Source organism: Papaver somniferum, chromosome 2 (assembly GCF_003573695.1).
Source record: "Papaver somniferum cultivar HN1 chromosome 2, ASM357369v1, whole genome shotgun sequence".
In the NCBI taxonomy this organism is placed as follows: Eukaryota; Viridiplantae; Streptophyta; class Magnoliopsida; order Ranunculales; family Papaveraceae; genus Papaver; species Papaver somniferum.
This window is the reverse complement of record NC_039359.1, coordinates 154151397-154176361: the sequence shown is the minus strand read 5'-3', so window position 1 is coordinate 154176361 and position 24965 is coordinate 154151397. Positions and strand designations below refer to the sequence as shown.

Genomic DNA, 24965 nt, shown 5'->3' with positions numbered 1-24965 from the left:
AAGAACTAAGAGCTAATCACACTTTGTCAAGTTCATACGAAATCTATGCAAACGGTTCGTATGAAAATTCATTGTGAGAATGGGAATGCATCTATAAATTGCCTCTAATGAATGTGAAATGAATCCCATTTAGAGAAAATAAAGAGCCAATTAATCTAGTGAACTGTATATCACTAATACTATCGTCACCGACAGTGTAATGTTGGGATTGACTCATTCAGGTTTTGACATATCCATAAAGACACTTTGGTTATGACATGATGCTCTGTTTTGAAATAACTCAAAGGAACATCCCTAAATTTGAGTGAACAAGAAAATGAGAATTACAAGGATTGAAAGAATGCAGAGTGACAATATCTCTCACAATCAACGCTTCCAAAGTACTAGAAATAACGCCTCCCCTCCCATTATGCTTTTAACGTAATAAAGCATGTCACTCATTTTACAAAATCTTTCTTTAGTGAACATGATTGAGACCATCCTAAGATGCAAAGGGTAAACAACTCATTTTTTCAAAAGAAACAAAGTGATAGTTGTGGACATATCGATACAATATGTGATCCATTCAAGTGATTTATGGCTTTGGTGGATAATTCGAAGTGTTGAATTAATTGTTGTTCACAAGAAATTATGCGTTTTTGAAACACTTCTAGCACATATTATAGAATTTAAGGTCTCACCAACCTTGTTGATGCTAAATATTTTACATCAAAAGGAATTGATGGATATTGCATGTTTAATAGGAATCATTGTAGAGCTCCTACATCCTCTGGTCTCGCAGAAGCTACCATCAAAGGTTATAAATGGTGTCTAAGGATATTTTATGCGCGAAAACCTTCCTATAAATGCTTGGGGAATATGCAATATTATACGCATATTTACTTATTCGTTTTAGAACCCACAATTAGTCAACCATTTTGGCACCAGTTGGTAACTGGTTATAAGCCTGACATTTGTATTCTTACGCATTTTTGGTTGTGCTATATATGTGCCACTATGAATCCATATCGTACTATAGTTGTTCATCAAAACGATTAAGTAATTATGTTGGATATGAATTTCCAACAATTATCCGTATTTTGAAACCTTTGGCAGGTGATCTCTTAACCGTCATATTTGCGGATTGTCACTTTGATGAGACAGTCTTCCCATTGCTAGGGGGAGATACGAAAAAGGATTTTCTAAGGGAACGATACGAATTGTCGTGGTGTGTTCCCACTCTGTCTCATATTGATTCTTGTACTCCACAAATGTAAATGTGAAGTGAAAAGAATAATCGATTTTCAGAAAGTGCACTGATATCGGTAACGTGACAAGATCATACATATCAACTACAAATGTGCCTGCAAGGTTAGAAATCCTCAGTATGGGGTATACCATAGACTAAGGTGTTGCAACTACACTTGGTGGAAGTGTATTTAAAGCCGTGTCTCCATAAAGGAAGATGGAGAAACCACCAGGTTCGATAAATTCTTACCTAGAAAACTAGTAGGTGAACAAGGCACAACGTAATATATCATTAATTAAATTATCTCATTATATGTCCATGAATCAAATTGGAGGACGCTCCGAAGTTCAATTATTCTAGAGAACAATGACATCCCAAGTGGATTATGAGAATGCACACGAGTCAATGGAAAGATCATACAAGCATAGTGATGATTAATTTCATATACACTTGCTTAAGGAAATAAAGCAAGGTGAGATCGAACCAAGCTCCTTGTTTCTTAATGTCATCGAAGAGCATATTTTGCCTATACAATCCAGGTAGAACGCTCACTTATATATGGAAGCAATCAAGCGGATGTGGTATACCTGTATAAGTGTCTATTTGATTTGTAGGGGATAAACAAGTAAGTTATTTTTCCTTGCGTATTCACAAGAAAGTTCCTGACTTGGAATTGTAGCTATCGATGTCGATGGTACATACATAATGGGTACTCTTGATGTAATAAGAGGCCTTAAAAGCTATTTGACATCCGAATTTGAGATGAAAAATTTGGGGAAAGATCGACCAAATACTGAGCTTGTGGTATATTATTCCACCAATTTGCATATGTCTAAAGTTGTCAGGCAATTTAACAAAGACATGCATCCTGATAGCACTCCCATGATTAGTCGAGGTTCAAATGTAAGTAAGTGACCATTTCGTCTAAAGTTAAATGACGAAGATGTGTTAGGAGATGAAATTCTCATATCTAAGTACAATAGACGCATTGTTGCACTTAGTATAATAATATACTCGATCAAATTTTGCATCCCAAGGGAACTTGTCAGCTAGATATAGCTCAGCGCCAACACAACGTCATTGGAATGGTATAGTGAATGTAATCATATTCTTAAATGTAACCATTGACATAAATTTCTTTTATCCTTGCAAATACATAAAAAGGAATGTTAATGAAAGTGCAATCCAAAAGTTGTTGAATATGAAGAAACAATAATCTCTTCTCTAACGAAAGTAATCAGGGGGAGATATGGTAGACTATTTTCTAAGTCATTACCGATATTCATTTTCAAAAAATACATGACTAAAGGAACTGTCTAGAACAACTCTGAAAGTAATCAGGGGGAGATGCCGACATCAGGGGGAGGATCCAAGGATATGATTTCGACATATTTTACTTCGAAATTGAAGCTGTGTTGTACTCTTTTCCCTTCGGCCGAGAATATTTTTTCCCAAAGGGTTTTGTTACTCGACAAGGTTTTTAACGAGACAACACTAAAAACATCAAGTATGTTGAACGTTGAAGACATAAAGACCACGTTGATATTACTGAAAATATCTGGATCAAAGAAATAAAACGTGATAGTATGTTAAGCAACGTAACTTCCAGAATCAACAACAAGGTCTTATAAACATTCAAGTCATCAAAGTAAAGTGTAATTAACTCCTTTTGATTGCATTAGACTAATGAAAATTTTATGACATCAGGGGGAGCATCTAATGGTGTGTTGAACTATTTTCCTTCACCGAGGTTCACAAGATTTTGTTACTCGACAAGGTTTTTAATGAGATAACAACAAACACCGGGAAGTAATTTCCCAGCTAAGGCTATTGTCTTTCCCACGAGGATTTTTTGCCTCAGGAGTTGTGAAGCAACCAGTCAACTTCAACGGAGCAAAGTGATCATGTGCAATACATAACCTTTTCTTGCATCTGTCACGTTGTACTCTTTTTTGTTGTCAAGGTTTTAATGAGGCAACATATTATATTCCAACTATGTTCTAAGTTTACTTAATATTGTACTCTCTTTTTTTAATTCAGGTTTTGTCCCTCTAGGTTTTCCTGACGAAGTTTTAAGGAGGCAATTACTTAGACTTATCGGTCCTTGAAGATCGTATTTCATGTGATGAACTACATGTAAAGTACGAGACAACATGTGAAGTACTACGTGTGAAGAGTTTTACCAAAGTTTTGTCCCACTGAGTTTTTCCTTGTCAAAGTTTTAATGAGGCAATTGATTTCGGCACAAGTCATCAAGGAGAGGACGACACTTGAAGAACTACATTCGAAGCACTATACGTGAAGCACTGCATATGAAGTGTTATTGGACCACACAAGGGGGAGTGTTGTAGGGCCTAGGGCCCATAGATGTGCGGCCCATAACGAAAATCTTTTGATTTTTCCTTTTCCTAGTATATAAAGGATACTATGTACTACTATGACTATAACCAATAAGAAATCTTATTACTTCTACGCCTCTTTGTCTTCTTCTCTATGATTTACTGCAGCACTTTTTTGTTTTTAACTTATGCTAACAGACAAAAAACGATATTTTAATTAGCGTTTGTTTAGTGATATTAAGAATAGCGTTTTTCGTCTTTTAGTACGCTATTAAGAATAGTGTTTATTTGGATTCCATACACCATTCCACAATACCATGGAACATGACTTAGAAAAAGTGCGGATGGCACCAAATTGGAGTACATTAGACTTGATATTCCACACTTTTTCCAAGCTTGGAATAGGTTGGATTCCACCGTCAGACTTGCTCTTACAAGAAAATTACGGGATCCATAATTTTTTTTATTGGAGGAACTTGTTTGGGAGATACATATCCGAGTCCTAAAGGAGAAATGATTAGCTTCTCAAGAAACAAAAATCAATCCCATAAGCCATAAACGAAAACAATTTGCTCCATCGAAAAATAATGACTCTTCTTTTGAAAATCATCCTGAAATTATGTTCTTGCATATATCCAATTACCCTAACTTCTTTGTTACAAAAAAATGTATAAATGTCTAAGAAACAGGGAAGATCAAACACTTTATGTTGCTATTAAATTTACTAATAGTAGTTGGACACTGGGTGGATAATGTCCTACTAGTATTACTAATAAAACAAAAATTGTGGGATCATGTTATTGTTTGTGATCCCATTTTGAGTAGTCTAAAGTCTTAGAAAACAAAAGCTTCTCGCATCAAGTTGTTGCTTTCAGTTTACCTATTAGACACTTCATTTTCCTTTCCAAACAATCGCTCTTTGCATTTCAAACCCTTCATTAAAAGCTACGATTTGTTATTATTATAGTCTTTTTTGTATATCATTTTTGTTCGATTGATAAAATTTAAGATGCTTATAAATTCAGCTCGTAAATATAAACATCTAAATTAAAATGTACAAACTCGGCTCATAAATATCTAACTAAAAATACATACTTATTTCTGCTATTAATGAAGAATGTGTGACCGGTAATTGTCTGATTTTTATTTGGTAGGATTGAAATGTCATTCAGCTCAACTTTAGTCTATAATTACAGAAAAATTACGGTGGATCGAACCTTTCATTTAATGGTGATCCAATCTGGAATAGAGTTACAACGAAATTTAAACTTAAGGACGCGTAAGAAAAATCTTTATAAATTTGAAAACGGCAAGAAAAACAGTTACATTGAAATATTTATAATCTTTTTTCTTTATCAGAGACTGTTATCTTATCCCTGCATTTACCGAACACGCGGCTTCACCTACCGTTCAATTTGAAACCGTCTAGTTTTGTCGTTGAGTGCTAAGTTGAAACGGAGCTTTAAAAAGAAACAACCATATGAACAAAAAAAAACTTTAGCTACCTACTTCTTGACACTTATAGTAACTGAAAACAATTTACCTGAATTTTTATTTAATTTTTTTTATCCATCGATCGAAAATCATACGTTACACTATCCAGCCGTTATCTACCTTTTGAAGGGTGTTTGGATATCAGAAGTAAAAAAATTTGCTTCACAAATATTTTTTTTTCTTTTCTATAAAAATAATACTCCAATCTTGTTCGAAACTATTGTTCCAAACCTAATTTCAGACTTTTTATTTCTAGAGGTTGAAAAGTTATTTCTACAGATGTGTCCAAACACCCTTTATTATGTAACTATTTCTCATTTTAACTTATTTAGCTGATGGTTTCTCAAAAGTCCAGTGCAACTAAAGCATTACTGCTGAAGGTGGGTATCATGTTTCAGTGGCAGAGACAACCCATGGCAAAGGTGCCTACCCTGTCGGGCAGGCTCCCGACCCAATTTTGCCTGTCCTAATCCATTTTTTCGACATCTCAAACCTATTTTTCTTCCTTTTGCCTACTCTCAATTATTTTTGCCTTCCCATAGGCCAACTTCTGGCTCCGCTGCTGCCATGTTCGCTAAAGGTGGATACGACTCAGAATCCAACTGTCAGGTATTTAGTTATATATGGATTGATATTTGCCTTCTAACAGCGGTATCCACCTCTAGCAATAGTGCAAATAAAATGCAAAAGAAACTGGATCTATTTGAGGAGAAATCTTGAAATAGATATCAACAAAAATAAATAGAGTGATCCCACTTTAACTACAATCGCACCCTCACGAAAAATATTGTAACGTTTTGCGATGTGTCTAGTATCAAAATAAAAACATTATATAAATGAAATCTTAAACATGTTAGTCTAATTTACAATCTTATCACAACTTTACATCATTTTTCGTCTCAATCTCTTCGGAGTTTAGCCATCAACGATCATGATCTCACCAGACTATATCGACGGCTCATTTTCGTCTCATCTGAGTTTAACCATCATCAATCATGATCTCAACAGACTCAAGCAGCCGTCGATCTCACCGGAGCGTCGCAATCGGGATCGTAGTCCCTGAACCATGTGGGTCCCAGAGCACCAGTAGTAAAATAAAACAATATCACTGGATCCTACACTCCCCTCTCTTTCTCTCCCTCTATCTAGGTATATAAAAAGTCTTTCATTTCAAGAATTCAGTCAGTCCATACAGAGAGAATTTGAAGAAGAAGAAGAAGAAGTGGTGGGTTAATTTTATTAATAAACATTATTCATTTTCAATCAAGTGGATTAAAAAAAATAAATACATAAAGTAGGCTTAGAAAGAGAAAGGGGCATAGAGAAAGAGATGAAGAATCTCTTAAGAAAGCTTCACATAGGAGGAGGAGGAGGTGGAAACCACATCAATGAAAATCATCAAAACAGATTAAATGAATCATCATCTTTAACAGCAACTCAGAGTAGTTCATCATCATCCACTAAATCACAATCACCACCTTCTGCTTCTTCTCCTTCTTCTTCATCAACACCATTTCCAAGAACCACCACCAATAGAGGTGGTGGTGGTGGTGGAGGTGGAGGAGGGGGGAATCATATGATTCTTGATTCTTCTGGTATAATGGAGAATGTTAATAATAATAACATGAATTGTATTTCTGATTATAATTACTTTGAAGAAGAATTTCAAGTGCAATTAGCTATGGCTATGAGTGTTTCAGATCCTAAGAGTAGAGAAGATAAACATGAATCAGCTCAGATTGAAGTTGCTAAGGAGATTAGTTTGAAGTTTCCTTCTCCTTCTAATTCTTCTTCTTCTGTTACTTCTTCCAATGCCAAAAATGAGACCCCTATTGATCAAGTTTCTTTCAAATATTGGGTAAGATTTTTATAATTTTGATTTGGGTTTTAAATTTTGTTTGATTTGGATCAGTATTTTGAGATTAAATTGAGTTTTGTTTGATTCATTACTGGTTACTGCATGTTTGAATTGATGAATTTGCATGTTTGTGAATACCCCCACAATTGATTTTTGGGGGCATTACACTTAGGAATTAGAGGCTGATACTTCCACAATCCCACTCTTGCAGTGAAGAACATAATGAATGTCTATCTCAGTCACTTCATTGTTGATGTTAGCGCGAAATGTTATGAACTTTTGCATTTGGGCTGATTGTTTTTTGTTTTCTTGTTTGTGTGGGCAGACCTCTAATGTTGTAAATTATAATGAAAGAGTAAATGATGGGTTCTATGATGTATACAGCATTACTTCAAACACCCTAATGCAAGGGAATATGCCGTTGCTGGCTGATCTTCAAGCTTTGTCGGTATCAGATAATGTAGAATACGAAGTTGTATTAGTTAACCATGCTGATGATCCAACATTGCAAAATCTAGAGAGATGTATAGATTCGTTAGTCTTGGAATGTCGAGCTTCAGAGCTTGGTCCAGTTAAAAGTGGTTTGCTTCAAAAGATAGCTAATCTGGTTGTAGATAGCATGGGAGGACCAGTAAGTGATGCTGATGAAATGGTAAGCCGGTGGGTGGTAAGACGAAATCAGTTACGAAGTTCTCTAAATACCAATGTCATTCCTATTGGTTCACTTGACCTTGGACTTTCGCGTCACAGGGCCTTGCTGTTTAAGGTTCAATCTACTCCCTCTGTCTCTTCTTTATGTGCATTTATCAACTTAAGTCCCTTTTGCAGGCGTATTTTATTTTTGTTTTGCGTGGTGCATTCCACTCCTTTTTATGCAAAAGGGAGATTAGTTTCTTCCAGTAGTTGTTTTAACATGCATTAATTGATCAATATATCGAGGAGAATGATCAACATGCCTAACTTTTTTTTCTGTTCCTTATCTTAATGTGTATTATTTTTCTGTTAGTTTGCTATGTTTTATGGTGGACCATGAAACTGCCTGTAGACTAGAAGCTACACCCTACAATAGGACTTTAAGTTTCTATATTCCCTCTAAAGACTCTAAAGAGTGAGGCTTTTAACATATAATGCTCCTTTCGTCTTACACGACACTTGCATTGATAAAATGTTGGAACTGAATAATTGTTAATCTGTTCTCACTCTCATAATATGTTGTTGTTTGTCTTGCTAGACAGTCTTCAACTTTGAAAGATTACAAAATTTACTAATTTGTATGAATTATATGGTTTTTACGAAACTTGCCTTATGGTCTAGAAGTATGTTGGTTTAGCCATATGAAAACAGTGGATCTTGGAGAAAAAGGGTTGTCTTTTCCCATGGTTAATTCAAACATTGACTTCTTTTTGCCAACTTTCTTTTGTGGCGGTACTTGGGGTACTGATTTCACTTATTTTGTTGGCAAATATTTTTTATCTTCTTTTCCCAGTTCATGACCTTAACCAATAAGCTGTTTCACACTTCTGTCTAGGTACTAGCTGATCGCATCAATCTTCCATGTAGGCTGGTGAAAGGGAGCTACTACACCGGTACTGATGATGGAGCTGTGAATATGATTAAACTTGATTATGACGGGTGATTATCTCATCCTTTTCACTTTACAGTTCTATAGAAATTAGATCTCAAGGGTTCAGATCCATAATGTTATAGCATCTGTCTGTGATTATGTTTGTCCTTTTTATAAGTTTCTGGTTTTCCGTTTGTTTTTCTTTTACGTTGAGATATACGACAGATATTTAGAATTCACTGATTCTACTCTACCAGCTGAATATGCATGCTCTTTATTGCTAGAATAATACATACCTTAAATTGATTCATCAGGCCATTGAATCTCGTATCTCCACCTTGTTGGTTAATTTGATCCTTCATAAGGTAAGCAGCTAGGCATAAAAAAAAAAGTGCTAAATGCAATCACAACTACTTTTAGACATTTTCAGCATGTGAGAGGATAAGACTTGCTCTTGCAGTTACAAAAATCTTCTGCAAAGTTACTGATGCAAAAATGTTGCTTGATGATGCAGTGAATACATAATTGATCTGATGGGAGCTCCAGGTGTTCTGGTTCCTGCTGAAATACCCACTAGCTATCTTCAAAATCTTGGTGTAGATCTTCGGAGCTCCAAAACCAATGAGCAGACTCTAAGGGAGTCATGCTTGCCATTTGACAAGGGAAAAAATGAACCAAAGAAGAATTTTGCGACACTGCAAGCATGTTCCCCTGATTCTGGTCTTGCTAGGACTGATGGTTCGGGTTTAAGTGAAGGTTCTTCCTTAGGCATGCCCTTCGAGGGAACTAACGGGAAAGTTGTTGGAAAAAATGACACGGAAAAGTTTGAACATGATTTTGGACAGCTTCTTCCTTCGTTACGAAGATCAAATGAAGGCACCTCTGGAACCAATGGAAAAAATTCACCTGCTCAAAAGATTCAAGTTAAAGATGTTTCCAAGTGTGTGATCACTGCAGCACAAAACCCTGATTTTGCACAAAAACTTCATGCTCTTTTGTTAGAGAGTTCTGCAGTGCCTCCTCCAGATCTATTTGCCGGTTTAACTGCTCCTCAGAATCTGGGAGGCCATAAGTTGCTTGTGCGAAGCTCTTCCTTGCCCGAGGAAAACATTGGTGCGAAGCCTTCACAGGAGTTTCCCAGCAAAGAGATGGACCAAACTAAGCAGAGTCATTCTGCTAACTGTTTGGCAGAAAATCGAAATGCTATTCCTCTTGTAGATGGGAGTAACGATGGGTTCATGTTTCATTTTTCTACGAGTCCGTCTGCACTCATTAATCAAGTGTCACAAAGACAACATGAAAACCTGTTGACTGCTGGTCCACAATGCTCTCAAGGAAGTGCAGGGACAGTTACCAGTGCAAAGTCTAAAGGAGTAATTGGTTACAATGATGATCAACAAAGAACTAAGGGATCTAAAGAGATCACTGCAGAAACAACCAAACGTGATGCACAAATTGCGAGAAATCTTCACAATCAGTGGATTAACTCAATGTTGGATGAGGTTGCTGAGTGGGAGATACCATGGGAAGATATCCAGATAGGTGAACGAATTGGTATTGGTAAGTATCGACTTGATTATTTTCCTGATGTGATTTGCAGTTTCATGAAAGTTTCATTTTGTGCTAATTTAGTTTGGAGGCTGAATAAGATTAAGTTGCATTTTTCATTTGCTTAATCATGATGTTTTTTGTGGACTTCTTTAAATACAATGTTTTCAGAAGTCCCATTTCCAGCCAAAATATACTTGAAATGAACAAATTATGAAGCTGTTTGTTTGAGAATACACTGTTTATGCTATTTCTCATGAGTAGATATTTTCTAGATGCATAGAGATGGGATGTAGAAGAAAGATCATCTGTAAGAACCATCAAAACATCCAATTATGAGGAACAATAACTGTAACTTCACCAATGATGTTACTTATCTCTAATAGTATGAACAATGGTTTTGACCAGAATTGCCTAGCTATGCGTGTGATCCTAGGAGTCCTTGAAATTTATTAGACCAACTTTCGTTCTGATTTCTACAACCATGTTTACATTTGGACAGTTTGGTCTACTTGGTTTTTAGGTTGTCATGCAAGCAGGAAATTTTTGAGCACTAACCTATAGATTTGATGTGTGTCGCTAGTGCCTTCCATTTTCTTGAGAGTTGACTATTTTGCGTGTTTGTTGATTTTTCGTGGTCTGCAGGATCATATGGAGAGGTTTATCGTGCTGATTGGAATGGCACCGTAAGTGAGACTTTCGCTGCATTTTATAATTTTAATTAGTATTATCTAGCTTTTCAAGCAGTGTGTGACGGGATTCCATTTTTAATAATATACCATGCACTATTGCCATACACTTGGTGTGACTTTTTACCTGTTGGTCGTAGATTACTGCATCAATTGGTGGATGCAGGATATCTATACCTCTTGATTGATTGATTTAGTGTCAACAATTTATTAGTTTATTCTAACTCCTGATTCATGAGTTAAACTTATGATCATTTTTTTCTAAGTACCATCAAGTGTAGGGCCAAATAAATTATTTGTCTTTATTCTTCCACTTTATGATTTTCGAAGTCTGGAACTGTTGTGACGTATCTATCTCTGTTGATCGTCTTGCAACCACATGTTACATTATTAACAAGATAAATGTTGAGACCATTGTCGAGACTGTTTGTCAAAAATTGGATCTACAAACTGAATTTAAACATAAATTAGACTTTTTTTTTCATCAGAATAATATAAATAATGCCTGTGTGACAGGAAGTCGCTGTAAAGAAGTTTTTTGACCAAGATTTCTCAGGCGATGCACTGGAGCAACTCAAGTGTGAAGTAAGCATCACAACTACTAATAGTTACTGATGCGTTATTGAAGAATCAAATTCTTGATTACATTGTTATCTAAAAGATATACCGGTGTTGTTTTCAGGTTAGAATAATGCTAAGGCTGAGACATCCAAATGTTGTTCTTTTCATGGGAGCGGTAACACGGCCTCCAAATCTTTCAATACTAACAGAGTTTCTTCCCAGGTTGGTTGTCATTCTCAAATTACTTGCTTCAAATAGTTGTTTTGGTGCTCAACTGCTCATAGGGGCTCATGTTGGATATGGGAATTTATGTTGGGAGATGTGACCAATTTTTGACATTTTTTAGTTTTGTAGGGACATCTTCTTGAAAGGTTGGAAAGTACAGCTTTCGTGCTTCCAACTTTTGTCTAGGACCCCAGTAGTAATCCGTTTAACCCCCCCCCCCCCCCATATTAAATGACGGCAATTAGAAGTTCATACAGATTAGAGCTAGTACCTGGGCATTGTTGAGCAGCACCTAGTAAAGCTGATATCAGCAACATAGGTTTTTACTTCTATATTTTTAGCATATCCCAATCTTAATCCCTTTTATGGTTCTACAGGGGGAGTTTGTGCAGGTTGTTGCATCGTCCGAACATTCAACTTGAGGAAAAGCGACGACTGCGGATGGCTTTGGATGTGGTATATGTTGGTAACTCGTGATTATTCCAGTGACAGTATACATTCACGTGCACTGATGATATTCAGCTATTGCTCGCAGGCCAGGGGAATGAATTACTTACATACTAGCAACCCTATAATTGTGCATCGAGATCTGAAATCTCCGAATCTCCTTGTTGATAGAAATTGGGTTGTTAAGGTTCGTGCACATGGCAAACTAACTTATTAACTAAGCTCCTAGGTGTCAAAACTTGTTGCTGTAGCTATTTTATGAGATGGTAGAAACAGATACCCAAGTTTGATTTTGGTTTGCTGAAGTCTATGATCTTTTGGCATGTGTCTGCAGGTCTGTGATTTTGGATTATCACGTTTGAAGCACCAGACATTTCTGTCTTCAAAGTCGATGGCCGGCACTGTAATACTGCTGAACCTTGAGATTCTTTAACCTATTTCAAATATTTATCATCTTGCTCTGTTTTCAAATTAAGCTCCGTCACATTTATTTAGCAAAATATTGACTGTTGTATTTATATTTCTGAAGCCGGAGTATATGGCACCAGAAGTTCTTAGAAATGAACCATCGGATGAGAAGTGAGTGAACTAAAACTCTCTTGAAAGCCTTCAACTTATCAGAAAGATTTTCAAGTCTTAAAATCGGATATGGTTAACTGCAGATGTGATGTGTATAGCTTTGGTGTGATACTGTGGGAACTTGTTACCTTGCGTAGTCCATGGAGTGGAATGAATCCAATGCAGGTAGTTGGAGCTGTTGGATTTCAGAATAGGCGCCTTGAGATACCTGCCAATGTTGAATCAACGGTTGCTAAAATCATACAAGATTGTTGGCAGAGGTACATTTCTTATTTCCCATGCTTTCTGACATTAGTTCACATAGATTTACCATGGTCGTAGAATGATAAAATCATCTCTGGTGTCACTTCATATATGAAAGTAAAAATAGCTAATTGAAAATCCCGATTGCTAAATTCTTACATCACCTTCAACTCATGTGCGGCAAAACTAACCAATAAATATTCATCCTTTGAATCTCCCCAGGAATCGGTATTTTTCTGTTTGTTACTGTAATGTAAGTATCAGTTTCCTTTTTGCTTGTGTCTGCAGTGATCCGAAGCTTAGGCCTTCTTTCGCACAGCTAATGGCACTGCTTAAGCCTCTGAAGCGTTTATTAGTTGATAAAACGTAGGTGCAAGACCAAGTGGTTTAAAACTCTCAAAGAAAAAAAGAAAAATTCCAGCTGTTGGTCGAGTTATATAACAGTCAACAGCTTTGAGTCAGGCTCAAGACCAAAGCAGCAGTATTCATTCTGCAAAACAAAGAAGATCAATCGAAGTTGTTGGTTCATTCGAATTGGGGACTGCAACAAGACGCCATCAGAAGGGTGTGGTGGAGATCATGTCTGTGTTCCAGAAAAGAAAAAGGGTGGATATCAAGCCCCTGTGGTCAAACAGACTGCACAAAGGGCAGTAGAGCAGAGCCAAAGGTGAGTAGTAATATTCTCCAAAAGGCTGGGTAGGTAATTAGCGAAATCATAAACGGTTGAAACATAGAAATCATGAATATAAATATGAATTTAGAATCGCAATTCTGTATTTTGGGAAGGGGATTCTAATTGATGGAAAGCTTATTTGGAAATGTATATAGACTTTCTCATTGCCAATTCATTTACATAAAGGAAAGCTAAAGTGAAACAACAGCAAGTGCAGAATGCACTAAACCTATACTTGTACTAGTTTCTCTATTCATTTTTTGACTTCACAACTTCTTTTGCTTTCGGGTGGAAACTAGGCTCTGGTTTCACAGGTGGTTGATACTCTTAGTACAACGTAGTGTCGCGTCTTTCTGTCGGTGAAACTGATGTCTTTAGGCTTAGTACTTGCAGAAAGCTTGGAGACAATTCATTCTCAGTGTAGTACAAATACAGGCAAAGCAATTTAGTAGTTAGTAGTCAACTACTTCAAGTAATGTAAGACATGAACTGAAAATGACCCCTGCGATGTTTGATCATCATCGTCAAATGACTTCGAGTTTCGCGTGGTGTGGTAATTCTATCTGATGGCATATAATAACAAGAAAACTATCCTTCTTCTTGGTTGATCACATCATTAGGAAAATTAGTCCCTCAATAATGAACTTCCTTGAACTTGGAAGCATCTGTCAAGTAGGAATTCATCAATTCAAACAAGTAAAAGCAAGAAGAAACAGCCAATAATAATACTTGAAACTTGGAAGCAATAAAAGAAAAATCTCCAACTCCTTCAAAGAAATCCTGCCAAAAAAAAAAATTCTTGCAAAAATAAAATAAAATCCATGGCCACACCATATCTCTTCCTCTTATCAAAACCACCACCACCACCCAAAGCTTTTCTCCTTCCACATCAAAAATCCTTACCCACAAACAAAATTCTACAACTGAATTTACCAAAAACATCAAGCATTATTACTTGTTCATCTTCATCCAAAAATGAAGGAAAACCACCACCACCCCCACAACCACCAGTGGCATGTCCTGTTCCATTTGACCAACAACCCGTAAATGAATATCAAAACCTCACCAGTTCTTTCCCATATTCATGGGCTTCTACTTCTGATTTAGTCGAGTACTATTCTCGGTTTTTCGTCTCCGGTGCTTGTTTTGTTCTATTCATTGGTCTTCCTGTTTCTTGGTTTGGTGTTGTGAATCCTGAATTACAGCCACCTCTCAAATGTGTCTTTAGTGCATTATCAAGTGGTTTATGTGTTGCCACTATTGCTGTTCTTCATATTTATCTTGCCTGGGCTTATGTCGGCAATCGCCTTCTTAGTGCCACAGTTGAATGTAATTTGTTTTCAATTCTTTGATTAGTTCATTTTCTTATCTGGTTTCACACTGTAACTTGTGATTCTTTGTTGCTTTCTCTGGTTGCAGATGAAGAAACTGGTTGGTATGATGGTCAGGTACTAACTACATCACTAATCACCTTTACTTTTATGTATATTTCATTTCTCCTGAGTTATGAGCATACTAGTTGTATTTTCATTTCCCAGGGTAGCAAAAAAAGAGAAACTATCTTTTAGACCAATTTTTTTTTTCTTTTTGGTTATTATTATAGGCTAACATTAAACATCAGTAAGTCCAAGATAAGGTACATAGCGTTTTATGTGTCTTCTTGATTCAATTAATTCACAGAACATTAAGAATTCAATTCATGTCTTACTATATAAAGTAAAAATAGTAAATATTATTCAATTTGCTATGCAATAAAGAAGAGACATAAGCATGGGCAAAGAAGAAGAAGGTATTTTATTCATGCGCGTGTAGTTAAATAGTTTTTAGCTCCTGTTTGTAGCGACAGAAGACTTGGTACATAATGTATAGAAACCCTAATCTTAGACACAAGAAATCTTACTTAGCTAATAAACTTACGTTTAAAACACTACCTCTTATGATCAATGTGTCCAAGTCATTACAATATTCAGGAAAACACAAAAGAGAAAAACTTGAAATCACGTGAACATTTAAAGACTTAAAATAGTGTTGGACAAGCAAAGACCAACACAACAAGGAAAGTAAGTGCACTTTTGATGATGGGTCTCCCCTTAATAAGTTCTTCAATCAAATCTTGGCATGCAGATTTTTGAGTTGAGATTTTCCAATTTTGATGAACATGTTTCTTGAACGATGGAGATAGCAATGCTTTCATGAAAAAGTCTGCTAGTTGATGTAGTTTTCTTTAGTGTTTCATAAGCAGTATTGTCTTCCAATAATAGTGTTCTCGAGTCTTCGTGCTTTTTAAACACATTGAGGAACTATCTCGTGGATTGCTAACTTCCCGGGGATGATTTGTAAAAGTAGTTGATGTAGTCTTTTCAACAAAGTGCCAAGACACGGATACCTTACCATACATGAATAAAAATCGTATTTGTGATTAAACCTTAGTGGTTCAGAAGGACATCCAAATTCCTAAAACATGGTTGTGTTGATTTGGTCTAATCAAATGTGGACATCCACTAAATATTGTGTTTATACAACCTTGGATGACCACTAGATTGAGTCAATTTCCTAATTAAAACCTTGCCAATAAAATCTAATGGAAAAAAACTAGGAAGAAGAAAAAAGAGCAAATATCAACTTTTTGAATGAAAATTCAATGCCAATGAGATGTTGCTTCATTAAAATCTTGTCAAGAAAATCATATGGGACAAAATCTAAAACGGAGGAAAATGAGTAAAAGTTTTGACTATTTATAGATGCTAACTGAACTATATAATTATTTTAGAAAACAAGCATCAAAACAGAATGTGTAGTCTATTTAATTAGCAAATTCTATGCATTCATAATTTGAAACTGCAAACCAAAATAATTAAAAAATTATGCTGCTTTAGTGTGGATTTTTGTTTTTTAGTGACTCTTCAACAGACCTATAAAGTTGATCTCATCAACTAGTCTGGATTTTGGTATTTTGGGAAGCACATGAAGTATTGTTAAAGCTAATCAAGTCAGGTGACTGCCTTAATATAATTAGAATCCTCAAAAGATTACAAATTCGAATATATTCTCCGAACATATTTCGTGTGCAAATGCAATACAAATCCTTCAAAGACTACCACGACAAATACATCATACATGGAAAACAAAGTACTATTGAATCAATCCTAGGATCTGAGCACAAAACCCTCAAAATTTTAATAAAGTGCCACACTTCCAATTTCATGTTTAAGAAAGTGTCACCGTTTTTTTCCAGCATTTATTAAATGCCACACTGTTGACCTTCTTCGTCCCGTTTTTCCGAGAAAACAGTTAACTTTCTTCAGTATCCGCTAGCATATACGTGACATTAAATCACCTGTATAAAGTGACATTGCAGCCCCTGAATCAGTTAACTGGGAACGAGTTAACCAATGATTGAGTAGAGAGTTAACCCGTGACTCAGTGCACGTGAAAAAAAACGTGCAATATTTGATAACTGTCAGAATACACGTGGGATGAATCTAAGAGAAAAAAATCGGCGACCCATATTTTACCCCTCATTATAACGGTCTTATTCATCATCTTCAAGCTGTATATATAGCAATGAAGAACCCTGACTCTTTTTTACCCAATTTCTTCAAAAGTTCAAAAAATAAATAACAAATTATAAACACTAAAGAGTTAATACTTCCGTACCTTCTTCATTGTCCTCTTCACTGCTGCTTGAATTAGTGTTTTCACCTCCAACTTTATATGTCTTGACAATTTCTTCATAATCAATATCAATCTCTTCATCACTATCAAAAATAGGTGGAGCATTTGGGTCTTTAATAGGGTGACATTAATCCACAATAGAGTTCTCTAGCACCACATTCTCCTCCTCAACATCACTGTTGTCCCTGCATCATTGTTGTTCACTGCATCAACCCATTAATTATGATTAAAGGTATCAGTCTCTTGAATTGGTACACTGCTAGAACCAACAAAATTGTCTTGACTAAGGAAAGAATAACCCTAAGATTCCACTTCATTTAGCAGATCCATGAACAATTTCCTAGATGCTCCTCCATTTGAGTTTTCCTTCTTTGATTGAGCTTGCAACCTTAGTGATCTTTTACAATCTTCACTGGTGATCTCCTTACAGACTTTTCCTTTGAAGCTGGCCTCTTAGCAATCCTCTTAAGTGCCTTCTTAGGAGTGTCATCAATTGTTATTACTGGTTGTTCCAATGTAGCCTTAATGAAATCATTATCACCCTTCCAAAATTCTGAATTCATTAGATCCATTTGTAAACGTATGAAGCCTTTATCATCAGGTACAACATGCTCTCAAAACTTAAACGAGTCTTCATTTGTAACCAAACTCTCCGGGGAACATGGGTCTATCATCCAATACCAATATAAATTAGGAACTCTCTTTTCATCAAGACGCAGCTTAACACGCAACATATGCTCAAATTCCTTAATGTCAATTTTATCTCTATCCATGTGAGGGAATAAAAAAGTCAGATCACTAGCCACAACAAACACGCTGATGTCTCTATATGGATAATGGGTATAACCACTGCAAATGAACAAACAAAGACACAATTTATCAAATTCCACACTTCACACAGAAAATCCTTATATTTCAACCCTAATCTCTAAAAATCTCCAATTTCAAACCATAGTTACAGAAGATACACAAATGTAATTATCCTAATTAGGTAATACCAAACATACAAAATCAAATAACAAATAAAATTAGAAAACAATCATTCTTACTCAAATCAAACATCAACTAATCATTCTGCATGCTTCAATTGACTATGAAAACTGAAATAGAAACAAAACCTTAACATGCAACTACCTGGAGTCATCTTTCTGCATATACCGACTCAACATATGAAATTTGAAATAAAAACGAAACCCTAACATGAAACTACATCGATTTGAGTAAAAACCTGAAAATAAGATGAAAAAGAGATGGGTTTACTTAAATCTGGAGAAAAACGAAGTTAGTGTTTGTGAAATCATACCATGGTTGTTGTTTGTTCTTCCTGTTTTTATTCTACTTTGTTAAACCGGAAATTGGAAGTGTGGCATTTGTCAAAATTTCCAAATATTTTAGAACGATCATATTTCCTTAATTGCGCATTGTGACTAAAACCAACCTATAATTTTCAAGCTTGGAAATTTTAAGGTGTTTAAATGTTGGATCCAAAATTACGACAATCGAGAAATTAACCAATCTAATTTTGATTGTATGTAAACAAGTCACATAAATCGGTATTTCTCTGCAGATCGGTTTAATAACCGCCAACATTTATTATTTAAGTAGTTTCTGTAAATGAATATCCAAAAATCATTAGCTTACTACGATATCACACAATCTCTAGTGCACGCGTATTTGAAAAAATAATACGATGAATTACTGGTTCCACCTCCCACGTGCTTTATAATCTCTTCATCTTCAGAGGAGCTTATAATAATTTAGAGAATGTGAATGGTGCTGTAATAGACTCTATAAGAGCACTTTTTGTAGCCTCTTCTAAAACATTATAAGCCTATAAGCTTGCTAGATGTGACTGGATTGTTTTTTTAAATGGGGTAAAAGTTTATACAAATGCCAAATGAGACATTTTACACCAATCATACAATTGCAACCTTTATTAATTTGATCATGTCAGGAGAGAAATTGATATAACTTTTAAGTTAATTAATCCAATTTTTCAAATAGCTTATAGTTTCCCCTGATTACGGCTGAATTTTTTTCATCTATATATGAAAACTTCAAGTTTCATAAAGTATATCTGATTAATTCGGAGACATTACTCGTGGTAATTTATAAATTTTAACAACATCAGGTTGTACCATTGTTGCTGATGACTTCAAGGGCCATTCAAAAAATTATGTTCATTAACATAAAAATTATTAGTAATCTTCTAGGCATACATACTAACCATCAACAATGGAGTATCTTTTAGAAAAAAAAGATCTTGTTGGTTACATCCACCAGAATATATAAAACTATGCAATCAAATCTTCAACAGAATGAAGTTATAAACACTTTCTTTATCAAAATAAATTTATGTCAAGATCAATTAATAAAGTCACTTCAAGGACTAATGATATCCACTAACATGTGGGGTACGCGTCCACTAACCTTTAATCTCCATTCATGTTCCAATTACAAGTGGAATGAAACAAAATTTCCTATATTATTACCACGAAAAAATATCAAAATTGCTTAATGAAAAGCTAAACTCAAGAGTGCAACAATTCATTGTGTTATTGGAATTTGCAATTGTTATAACGATATTTCATTCTTATAGAATCATAACAGGAAAAAAATTATTTTTAAGAATATAAATAAATCACTATTGCTATTTTCTTTTTGGATAAAATCCACTTCGTCATTTGATGGATGGAATCTTGTAATGAACAGATGGTTCGTTTTGAATGGTTTGTTGTAAGATATACAACCGACCATTGAAGAAAACCGTATCTAATGATAAAGGTTACTTTGTTCTAAATGATTTGTGTGATTCTTTCAGAGTCGACGAAAGAATTAATCACACCATAATGACAAAAATATGTCAATCTATTTTCTTTTTTTCATTTTGTGAAAAAAATGGAGAAAAGCCAATAGTAATGGTTCGTATATTTTATTAAAAATATAATTGATCAAAAATAAGTTGTTTTAATCATCGCATATGTAAAATCTATTTTTTGGTTGATGGATGGTTTCTTGAAAAGTAAATAAAAATATATACATAAATAGCACGATCTTTGTCCACTAAACGAACGTATCAAACTGAAATTGGTCTTATGTCAAAGAACCATGCATATGGTTGGTTATCGTAAAAGGTAATCAAGTCCGTGATGACACCATATTTTTTTATTATAATTTCTTTTTAGTGGTATGAAAACCGCAAATCATCTTTCGGCGATTTTTTCTTTCTTTTGCTATAAATGAAACCAAAGAAGCAATGAGAATCAAACTTTTCATCGAAATTAATTACCCGCTGCATCTAATAGTCAATCAAAACATCAATCATATCGTATTAAGAAAACTATTAGAATTTTTATGTATGGCGAGTAAAACACATGTTTGTGCCTCCAATGTACATCACAATAATGGTGTCTTTTGCTTATTAAGTCATGTATAACATCAAGAAAAATTTAAACCAAACTAGCACATATAAATAAAATAATAAATAATACTTGATTTATTCAACAAAAACTTCTAACTGTTTAATTAATTTTCAAATGAGAAACTCACATCTTATTATTAACCAAATCCGATATAATTCAAACGTGACATGTCTTGTTGTAATATAAATAAAAACCTTCTTTAGCTAATAAGCATAATATAACATTAACATGATTAGATTTTTTTTTTATGAACTGTATACAAAATTGATGTAAAGGTATACAAGTGATTGACAAATAAGAAAATGATACAATTTGATTGTAATTGTTTTCATATACCTCGTATCATATGATTTATGAGATAAACAAAAGGTTGGCTTTAAATTTTGAAGTAAAAAATTAAAATGTTAAACTTCATTAAGAAAAAGATTTAATTTGTAAAAAAATGATCTATCATATTCTAAAAATAACAAAAGAGTTAGATAAACCGACTGTAAGAAATAAATTTTTTAGTAATTATAACTATGTATTGACAACGTGTTATTATATCAAATAAAGAAAAGACAAAAATAGAGGAAAAAAAGACGAAGATAGAATTCTATTCATATGTGTATAATTACATAGTTTTAACCCCTTATATATATATAGACTAAATACTCAAGTATATGGAAACTTTAATCTTAGACACGTGGGCATCTTAGTCATTACACTTATCTTTATCACACATTTTTTAATTTTAATGATTTTCTTATTTTATTTCAATTGTTGTGTGCTTATTATTAGAAGATTTGAGCATAAATGATTTTTAAAAATTCATTGATGAGTTTGATAATAAGAATCTAGGAGACCGAAATTCAAATAATGATGTAAATGCTTCCACGTGATCACTTTTTTAAGTTCGTTTTAATTATCGGAAGTCGGATTTTAGCAAGTTGATAACTTCAAATTTTATGCGGAGATGCTAGTAGTTTTACAATCTATAAAGAGACAAACTATGTAATTCGTATGAAATCTTTGTAATTTAGTATTATATAATTAAATATTATCAGGAAACATACAGTTTTATAGTGTATGAAAAAATATTTTGTCAAAAAGGCGTTCCAGACGTTCTTCGCCCAGGGTCATCTAAATGTCAAAGACGTCCCTGACTCTTGATACAACTTTTTTGGATAGTTTTAGCTACTTGTTGTAGTTAAGAGTAAGTAGTGTATGCCAGTACGTATGAATTGAGCATGAACCTTTTTAGTACTTTTGCACAGATATGGGTGAAGACTGCTGAAGTTTTAGCTCGCGATCGCCTTTTGGGTTCATTTTCGGTAATGTTGATTCGCTTAAAACCTTGTGTTTTCTCTTGACTTACTTGTTGAGAATTATCTAGATATTTTTCGATTATGTTTAATGAGGTTTTGGTTTGTTTGTTATTTCAAAATAGGTGAAGCCAGTATTGAACAGATTGAAGTTCACACTAGTAGGACTTGCAGCATCTTTGGTAATATCTGTTTTTCTGCTTGTCAATGTTGGAAGTAGTTATAACCCATATCTTCCATCTGAAGAAGCCGGGGGACGGTCAGTAGCCGGAGTTTATAACGATGAATCTGCTAGATCATTTGAACCAGATGCATTCTGTGGTGAGTCTGGTTCAACATAATATCACACTTCAAGAATACTTTAGTCTTGTTGCATTATTGTACAATCTAATTAAATCATACAAAAATTATAGTGTACAATAGTTAGAATTAACAGTTCTTTGAAATCCAACTAGTGGGCATGGAAGAGAAAAAAGCTTCAAACTTTACCCTGATAAATCAAAAGCTGTTGTATGTATAATGCTAGTCCTCTTTTTATATATGAAAACTAAAGCATTTAAAATAAGTGTCTGAGAGTCAGGAAAAATTCAAAATCATCAGAACACAAACAAACAAATATATATATATATATATATTAATTAAATAATTTTTATATACTCATATCATAGTGTTATAGTACTCACTGTAAATTACCCAACACTTCTCGAAGTTGGTGATGAATGATTGATTTATAGCTGTCGATCAAACTCTTCAGAACTGTTTATGAGGAATTGGTACCTGCAAAGGCACTCTCCAACATCCAAGTTAGAGAGAGTTCCAAGCAGGTGAATAGACGAGAAAATGAATAGAAGTTGTGTTACCTTTTAAGTTGGGTTCCAGTCTTTATTTATAGGCAAAAAAATCTAGTTGTTGCGATTTGTGTAGTTATCAAAGATAAATTTTGTTTCCAGAAATATCGAAGATAAAATATAACCAATTAAGATAACCAATTTTTTATCCAAACGCATTTCTTTTACTTTAAGAAGTAGAAGTTGTTTGCATCAATTTATAGGATGGACACATTTCAAAATATCATTTGAATAAACAAGAAAAATTTAAACCAAACTAGCACATATGAATAAAATAATAAATAATACTTGATTTATTCAACAAAAACTTCTAATTGCTTAATTAATTTTCAAATGAGCAACTCACATCTTATTATTAACCAAATCAGATATAATTTTCAAACGTGACAGGTCTTATTGTAATATGAATAAAAACCTTCTTTAGCTAATAAGGATAATATAATATTAACATGATTAGATTTTTTTTTATGAACTGTATACAAAATTGATGTAAAGGTATACAAGTGATTGACAAATAATAAAATGATATAATTTGATTGTAATTGTTTTCATATACCTCGTATCATATGATTTATGAGATAAACAAAAAGGGTAGCTTTAAATTTTGAAGTAAAAAATTAAAATGTTAAACTTCATTAAGAAAAAGATTTAATTTGTAAAAAAATGATCTATCATATTCTAAAAATAACAAAATAATTAGATAAACTGACCATAAGAAATAAATTGCTTAGTGATTATAACTATGTATTGACAACGTATTATTATATCAAATAAAGAAAAGACAAAAATAGAGGAAAAGAAGACGAAGATAGAATTCTATTCATATGTGTATAATTACATAGTTTTAACCCCTTATATATATAAACTAAATACTCAAGTATATGGAAACTTTAATCTCAGACACGTGGGCATCTTAGTCATTAAACTTAGCTTTATCACACATTTTTTTTTATTTTAACGATTTTCTTATTTTATTTCGATTGTTGTGTGCTTATTATTAGAAGATTTATGCAAACCATGTAATTCGTATGAAATCTTTGTAATTTAGTATTATATAATTAATTATTATCAGGAAACATACAGTTTTATAGTGTATGAAAAAGATTCTGTCAAAAAGGCGTTCCAGACGTTCTTCGCCCAAGGTCTTCTAAATATCAAAGACGTCCCTGACTCTTGATACAACTTTCTTGGATAGTTTTAGCTACTTGTTGTAGTTAAGAGTAAGTAGTATACGCTAGTATGTATGAATTGAGCATGAAACTTTTTAGTACTTATGCACAGATATGGGTGAAGACTGCTGAAGTTTTAGCTCGTGATCGTCTTTTGGGTTCATCTTCGGTAATGTTGATTCGCTTAAAACCTTGTGTTTTCTCTTGACTGACTTGTAGAGAATTATCTAGATATTTTTCGATTATATTTAATGAGGTTTTGGTTTGTTTGTTATTTCAAAATAGGTGAAGCCAGTATTGAACAGATTGAAGTTCACACTAGTAGGATTTGCAGCATCTTTGGTAATATCTGTTTTTCTGCTTGTCAATGTTGAAAGCAGTTATAACCCATATCTTCCATCTGAAGAAGACGGGGGACGGTCAGTAGTCGGAGTTTATAACGATGAATCTTCTAGATCATTTGAACCTGATGCATTCTGTGGTGAGTCTGGTTCAACACAATAGCACACTTCAAGAATACTTTAGTCTTGTTGCATTATTGTACAATCTAATTAAATCATACAAAAATTATAGTGTAGAATAGTTAGAATTAACATTTCTTTGAAATCCAACTAGTGCGCATGGAAGAGAAAAAAGCTTCAAACTTTACCCTGATAAATCAAAAGCTGTTGTATGTATAATGCTAGTCCTCTTTATATATATGAAAACTAAAGCCTTTAAAATAAGTGTCTGAAAGTCTGGAAAAATTCAAAATCCTCAGAACACAAACAAATATATATATATTAATTAAATAATTTTTATATACTCATATCATAATGTTATAGTACTCACTGTAAATTACCCAACACTTCTCGAAGTTGGTGATGAACTATTGATTTATAGCCGTCGATCAAACTCTTCAGAACTGTTTATGAGGAGTTGGTATCTACAAAGTCACTCTCCAACATCCAAGTTAGAGAGAGTTCCAAGCAGGTGAATAGAGGAGAAATGAATAGAAGTTGTGTACCTTTTAAGTTGGGTTCCAGTCTATATTTATTGGAAAAACAATCTAGTTGTTGCGATTTGTGTAGTTATCAAAGATAAATTTTGTTTCCAGAAA

The 24965-nt window shown here is 34.0% G+C and overlaps 2 protein-coding genes across 2 annotated transcripts; both read left to right on the top strand.

Moving 5' to 3' along the window:
• The first annotated feature begins 6268 nt into the window (after positions 1-6268).
• LOC113349497 (probable serine/threonine-protein kinase SIS8) lies at positions 6269-13720 on the top strand. The gene is made up of 13 exons (XM_026593467.1): positions 6269-6919; positions 7245-7685; positions 8448-8551; positions 8998-10043; positions 10677-10717; positions 11237-11305; positions 11403-11503; positions 11884-11962; positions 12042-12140; positions 12288-12356; positions 12483-12532; positions 12616-12792; positions 13064-13720. The coding sequence occupies exons 1-13, from the start codon at positions 6392-6394 to the stop codon at positions 13143-13145; spliced, it is 2886 nt and encodes a 961-aa protein (XP_026449252.1). The 5' UTR covers positions 6269-6391; the 3' UTR covers positions 13146-13720.
• A 327-nt stretch (positions 13721-14047) lies between these two features.
• Positions 14048-24591, top strand: LOC113349498 (uncharacterized protein ycf36-like). Its single transcript, XM_026593468.1, has 6 exons — positions 14048-14777; positions 14868-14896; positions 21802-21858; positions 21975-22170; positions 23979-24035; positions 24152-24591. The coding sequence occupies exons 1-5, from the start codon at positions 14270-14272 to the stop codon at positions 23996-23998; spliced, it is 810 nt and encodes a 269-aa protein (XP_026449253.1). The 5' UTR covers positions 14048-14269; the 3' UTR covers positions 23999-24035; positions 24152-24591.
• Positions 24592-24965: the final 374 nt, after the last annotated feature.

Coding starts and splice junctions, on each gene's coding strand:
- LOC113349498 (XM_026593468.1), top strand. CDS start 14,270: ATGGCCACACCATATCTCTTCCTCTTATCAAAACCACCACCACCACCC. Junction 14,778..14,867: donor TCTTAGTGCCACAGTTGAAT/GTAATTTGTTTT, acceptor CTCTGGTTGCAG/ATGAAGAAACTGGTTGGTAT. Junction 21,859..21,974: donor GCCTTTTGGGTTCATTTTCG/GTAATGTTGATT, acceptor ATTTCAAAATAG/GTGAAGCCAGTATTGAACAG.
- LOC113349497 (XM_026593467.1), top strand. CDS start 6,392: ATGAAGAATCTCTTAAGAAAGCTTCACATAGGAGGAGGAGGAGGTGGA. Junction 7,686..8,447: donor ACAGGGCCTTGCTGTTTAAG/GTTCAATCTACT, acceptor ACTTCTGTCTAG/GTACTAGCTGATCGCATCAA. Junction 10,718..11,236: donor GTGCTGATTGGAATGGCACC/GTAAGTGAGACT, acceptor CCTGTGTGACAG/GAAGTCGCTGTAAAGAAGTT.